The sequence below is a fragment of the Oryzias latipes genome, chromosome 15, assembly GCF_053564925.1.
Source record: "Oryzias latipes strain Hd-rR chromosome 15, Olatipes_Hd-rR_3.1".
Classification (NCBI taxonomy): Eukaryota; Metazoa; Chordata; class Actinopteri; order Beloniformes; family Adrianichthyidae; genus Oryzias; species Oryzias latipes.
The window spans coordinates 23,675,793-23,682,059 of NC_136251.1; the positions used below are offsets into that span (position 1 = coordinate 23,675,793).

The 6,267-nt window shown below is 36.6% G+C and overlaps 1 protein-coding gene across 1 annotated transcript; it reads right to left on the minus strand.

Annotated features, from left to right (window-relative positions):
• Window position 1: 1 nt before the first annotated feature.
• On the minus strand, window positions 2-5,739 carry cuedc2 (CUE domain containing 2). The gene is made up of 9 exons (XM_023963040.2): window positions 5,552-5,739; window positions 4,898-4,980; window positions 3,637-3,780; window positions 3,490-3,551; window positions 3,239-3,375; window positions 2,961-3,128; window positions 2,814-2,878; window positions 2,676-2,736; window positions 2-2,592 (listed from the first exon to the last, which is right to left on the minus strand). Exons 2-9 carry the CDS (start codon window positions 4,969-4,971, stop codon window positions 2,446-2,448), a joined length of 858 nt encoding a protein of 285 aa, XP_023818808.1. The 5' UTR covers window positions 4,972-4,980; window positions 5,552-5,739; the 3' UTR covers window positions 2-2,445.
• Window positions 5,740-6,267: the final 528 nt, after the last annotated feature.

Genomic DNA, 6,267 nt, shown 5'->3' on the forward strand with positions numbered 1-6,267 from the left:
CTTTATGGCAAATCTGTTTGGTTTTACTCAGACATGAAATGGCTCTACACACATGATTGCAGATTTGGATACGTTTCTAAAAACATTTTTGCTAAAATAGTTACATCTTACACCTTGCATAGACAGAGAAATGCCACAAATTCTTCAAAAATCTGTATTTACTTCAGCAGGTTTTCCAAGGTTAACAGTTTCAAACCATAGTGCGAGTTAGCACTAACTGCAACTAAAAACAAAATCGCTGCTGCCCATGATCAGTAACGCATCGTTTCAGTACTGGTACAATACAAAGCCAAATCACTTGCTTTATAAGGATACAGAAAACAAATATATCCTGGGAGAGAAAACTTCACCAACTTTTTCATCTTTATATACAGCCAACCAGAAATCTATTTTCACAACAGAGAGCCACAACAGAAGCAAAAATGATTAAATATTTGAGAGAACCACAGCAGAAATGAAGGTGAAAACAGTTCCAGAAAAAAGAAGAATGGGAGGACAGTCACCCCTGAACCATCTTTTCTTCTTTCTCAAACATACAAAGACTTGGTGTTTGCTGGAAACGTCTCCAAGACATCACAGTATTTTGAACCACTTATGCGTGTACTTGACAGAATCAGTTTTTGAGCAGCTCACAATCCCAGCGTTTGCATTTCATTATACACCAAATGCTTTTGTTTAAAAAAAAAAAATACTGAAGGATGGAAAAATGTTCATATTTAAACCTGTCCTATGGTGTAACACATGAATAATACACACATTAAAACAGGAGGCATCTTGTATTCCTGCTGATGATGAACCAGTTATTCTACTGCAGTTTTACGTAATTACTTCACACAATACAAAAAGCTAAATATTACTTAGTTTCTCGAAGTGAAACCCATTCTTTCAAATCTGTTCTGACAGGTTTCCCTACTAGTCATTTTCAATGACAACCGTTCTCTTTATGAAACAAATGTCCTCTGCAGCTGCAGTTCTTTGACCAGTGACAGTAATCTGAAATGACCATTTTGTTAGAGATCTGTAGTGTGAATCACAAAGAGCATTAAAAAAATGACGAGTTCATGGTTATCCTGAAGTAAACAAAGCACATTAAGTAAGAACTTTAATGTTTGGTGGATTATTTCTTTGTTGTAACATGCATTTGAGATCAGCAGCAGAACGGAGTATGTGGGTCTCTCAAAAAATAGCTTTTCTGCTCTCGTTAAAGACCTTTTTCTTTTAAACATCTGGCTGCACCGACATTCTCAAACATATCCCATAGCTGTGCTGTGACTAGCCTAGCATGAGGAGGAGGTGCCAAACTGTTTGCTGTTTTTCCACATACTATTAAGGCTCCTGTTTATGAAATGAATACATTAATAAAAATAACCAAAATGTCTTCATTTATCTAGTCCACCAAACAAGAGTGAATGGCAGTATAAGCTGGAGTAATAAAGGAAGATTTGGCTTTTTTTTTCATGGGAGCAACTCATCCTCCAATTGCATGTTCCTTACCAATATGGCAACACTTAAAAAGGTAATTATTAACTACACTAACATTCCAAAATATATTTCCAAGGAGTATCAACCCTATCTTAAATGTTTGTGTTATGTTTATGATTTGGGCCCTTATGTAATGTTCAAAGCAACCTTCCTTTTTTAACTAATGCTTTTATTCAGCACAGCTGAGTCCCTGTAAGCAAAAACCACTTATTCCAGCTAATCTGAGCACTCACAGTTTTAAGATTCAATAGCAACACCTTGTATTCATGTCCAAAAGTATATATAATTGCTAAATAAACTCCTACAAAAACAAAAGCTGGTTCAGAACCAAAAACCAAAAACTTGACACTTTGTCATATTTTTAAAATCATTTTCTTGCATAAAAAGTTACTAAAACTAAGTCTAAAGAAAGACTCCCTCACCCCTAATACTCTGATTTAAAAACAGGATCAAAAATGTTTGAGATGACACTGGAGAAAAAGAAAAGTAAAAATAACAAAACCAGTTATTTGATTATTCAGAAGTCCACAGCACCACAAGAGCTTACAAACATGACTATGGACCCATTAATAACTTGAAGACATGATTGCGAGTGTGGAAACAAAATAGTTTAGGGAAATAAGTAAAAGAAAAAAAACAGTCTCTAAGTGCAACATCAGACCTGCTGAAGTGACCAAAACAAATCCTGTTAGTCGGAAACAGAAACAAAAGTTATTCCAGCCACCAAACAATAAAGCTTCAAATGCTCATCAGGTTGACAGTTATGTGACTAACCTTTTTTAAATTTAAACCAAGGCATTTAATGGTAACAATATTGCAACATATGCAACTGCCACACAAAAAAATGTTAAGCTTTAACTGAAAAAAAAAGAGAAAAGAAATCGAGGCTAAAATGAAGCTAAAAAACAAACAAACCTGTAAACAACATTGTCATTAGCTGCTCTTCCAGTGTTCTGCACATCGTCAATGGAACCTGTACTTTCGTGCTGGTTTGAGACTGACGTATGTTTTCTTCATATCCTCAGTCTCATTTTTCTTTACAAGTTGATATCGCTCTCCCTTTGTAGTTACAACCTGGTTACCGTGGTAGCGAACTAGTTTCTTTGGAGCCTGCAAGAGAAAGTCAGTCGAGATGTTGAAATTTCAGAGCAGAAAAAGAAGCAGAAGCAGAAGTTAGCATAACGAAATCTTACGTCTTTGGGGGCAACAGGCCTGTGTATTTTTTTGTCTTCTTCCCTGTCCACTAGCATGTACCTATTAACAAAGAACAGGTTTGTTACTCCGCAAAGCGAGATCATAGTTCGGCTAAACTGTGATGCAGTTGAACTCACTTTTCCAGGATGCTTTCTTTTAGTTTTTGGTCTGCCACGGAGGAAATACTCTTTCCATGGTTGATCTTCAACAACCGGATAGCGTTAATTTAGTCCAATAATTTACAGAAGGTAAAAATAAAATTGCAATCTGTGTGCACAACTTACATTAGGAGGGGTGGGGCTGAGCTGGACATCGCCCTCTATGATAAGGCGCACAGCTTCCTCCATGTCTCCTTTGGCAATGGAGAGGGCGCTTCGAGCCTCAGACAAGCTGCACTTTGGAAACATCTCCAGCAGGTGCTTCTCCTGGGACTCCCACTCAGACACTGGGACCTGGACACAATTGTTTATAGTCCTTTATTAGGTCAGTCGAATAATGTCAGCAGCAGGACAATGTGGTGAGAAAACTGTAATACATCAGAAAAGTTAGTTGAAACGACAACCTTGGCAGTGGCGCCCTCTGTCTGTGTTTTAAGGCACAGCAGTTCTTGTCCTGGAGGATCGCTGTGCAGGCTGGTGAGTTTCTGGGAAGTTTGCTCTGACCTCGTATTAGGGGGATCATTTTCTCCTTCAGCTGAAACTGGGGAGAGCACAAAAAGGAAAATATCTGGCAAAAATTGCTCAACATCTAAATAAAAAAAAGTTTAAACAAACCAGACAACCCTCAATCTAAATAACAGACGACATGAAATACCTGTTGTCCGAGCAGTGGCAAGTTTTGAAGCCAGACTGAACATCATTTCACAAACCTTGACACTACAAGACAAAAAAGTTTGTATTATAAAATGAGACAGTGCTGTAACAGTCTGGCCTCGTTCCAAAAGCTTCAGGCGGGGTCTACCTATCAATTTCAGCGAATCCAGGAATGTAAGCTTCCAACATTTCTGCAAAGACCTCCACATCAAAGTTCTCTTCAACACTCTGCTGAGAGCCAAGGTCCTCCAAGACACCAGTGATGTAAGACAGAAGAACATCATCCAGTGTGCTACAATAATGGCAGGAAACATGTTAGTTGTTTTTCTCTAACAATATTTGCCTATGAAAGTATAAAAGCTCAATTATCTAGCAGTATTGTTTTGGATTTTGAGTATATATATATATATATATATATATATATATATATATATATATATATATATATATATATATATATATATATATTTAACCCTTGTGCTATCTTAGCAGACCCCACCCTTACATTGGCGTGTTCTCCCTACCATGACAAAGGTGGATAAAGGTGGAAAGATTTCATGTAATCCATGGACACCAGTGAAGATCACAAATCATTGAAGAAAAAAGGTTCAGTACTCTGTCTAGTGGGTCTAGATGACCCTACCCCCAATGTTAAAATGCCTAGGACAGCACAAGGGATATATATATATATATATATATATATATAATTTTTTTTAACAAAAAGTGATGTTTGTTGAAGGCAACATATTTTTCCTGTTTTTAATGATCCTTTAAGTGCGTTAGAGATTTTATCATGACATGGGGTTAGTACATAGACAACTGGGGGCCAACTCTAAAGCGGTTCCAGTCTAACAAAGGGCCACACAGGGGACAAACATGATTATTAACCCAATCTTGTTTTTTTTTTTAAACTCCAGTTAGTCACAAAACAGAAATGCAATACTGGGCATATATTTTAAGAGCCACCTGAATGCCTATTTGGGGAGGTATTATGGGCATTTGGGAATATTTAGGATTTGCTCAGGCCAAGTCCTAAAGATCCGGGCATCTCTTCTTTAACCTGGCTCCAAAAAGTGGCAAATGGATGGATGGCAGAATTTATTCTTACATGATTTTATGTGTACATCTGCTACACAGGTTTTAAACTATGATTTAAAGGGGTATATGGCATAATAATAATAAAAAACTTTCAAACGGAACTTCCTAAAACTGTAAATATCTAATTATTGTACTTGACCTTTAAGTTTTATGCATAAAAATCTGATTTAAGGACAACAGTTACAAGGAAATCAGGTACAGTGTAATTTATATGATTTTCTCTGACAAACATATTAACGTGAATTTAGTGTGGTCCAGGGCGTTAGAGTTTGATGAACCATTAAGACAAGTGGAGTTGTTCAAGGGCTCACCTAATATCTGCATCAGGAATGTAAGTCTGGATAAATTCGTGCAGCGCACCGTGGATGATTTTGTGGAGGTCCATTGCGTTCTCCTGTCGAGCCACAGAGGAAATGAACAGAAATAAGAACCAGACAGAGGCGACTGCCAACTTTAAATAACCGATCCCGTCAGCTGTCATCCCAGCAAGACGTTAGGTAAGATCACACCTTAAAAGGCGGTGTTACAAAAGCTTTTTTTATATATACATTCCAAAAGGTAGTTGTGAAAGCGTAATGTGGATTGTAAACTCATCTTAAACGCAACAACACAAGACACATATATCTGTTTACTTTAAGCCCCAAGCACTGACTGACTGAGAGTTTTAGGTTCGGTGCAAAATGTTAGCCCAGAACTAAAGTAATTTCTCTAGCATCACTATCCAGTAATTTTTTAATGCAACCAGTATGTATTTAAAATTGAAATTTTGCTTTATTCAGTGTTGCAGTGTTTTTTTTTTATGCCAGCAAATAAATTACATTATTCAAACAAAAAAGGCAAGAACTGCACAGTTAGTACTAGTAGCAGTTAGCTAACAACAGCTGAGGCTGTACAGGCAAGCTAAAAGAAAGCAGCTACCGTGGTTATTAACATCACTATTAAGACTCACAATAGCAAAAACTTACCGCAAAAGAGGTCAGGTATTCATTAATCTTGGAAACAAGCCCCCAAATTTAAGAGGAGAGGCGAATGTGTGCAGTTGTCACTAAGGCTAGCTAATGTTTGTTATTAGCTCGCATTATTCAAAGCGTTCGTACGTCATTTCCGGTTAGTGTGAACACACGAGTGTTTCCATAAAACTGCAGCATTTCTGATCATACTAACCCAAGCATGACAATAAGAAGCTTACACACAAACTAGGAAAAATATTAGTGTTTTTTTCTTCGAAAATAAAGAATATTTAAAGGCCCTGCAGCCCTATGCAAATTATTGACAGACAAACCATTTCAAATTAAGATACTTCACAGTTCTGAAAAAGCCACTATTAGCCTATATGTAGTATTATTTAATAGTTTTTAATGTTAACTTTGTTATATTAACTTGATATTAAAATATTCCTACAATATGATAGCGTTTTAACATATTTTAGAGTTTAATGCCTCTTGTACTAAACTGCCCACAGCAAAAGTGTCTGTGTATTATTCATTAAACCCCAGCCCGTTAACTTAAATGTGGAGTTTCCAAAACATAACATAACATAACAATCTGAAAATCCTAAACATATACAATAGAAGTTTTGCTTGTTTCACCAGAGAGCTTTAAAAAAAAGAGAGACTTTCCACACAGTGAGATGAGATGTTACAGGAAATGTTTTGTACTACAAGGTCTGCTACAAGAAAAA

Bases quoted from the DNA above. Each gene is read 5' to 3' on its own strand.
- cuedc2 (XM_023963040.2), bottom strand. From the start codon at position 4,971: ATGGACCTCCACAAAATCATCCACGGTGCGCTGCACGAATTTATCCAG. The intron at 2,737-2,813 runs GTGAGTTCAACT...CTTTGTTAATAG, and splicing joins AAAGAAAGCATCCTGGAAAA to GTACATGCTAGTGGACAGGG. The intron at 2,593-2,675 runs GTAAGATTTCGT...TTTCTCTTGCAG, and splicing joins GGCCTGTTGCCCCCAAAGAC to GCTCCAAAGAAACTAGTTCG.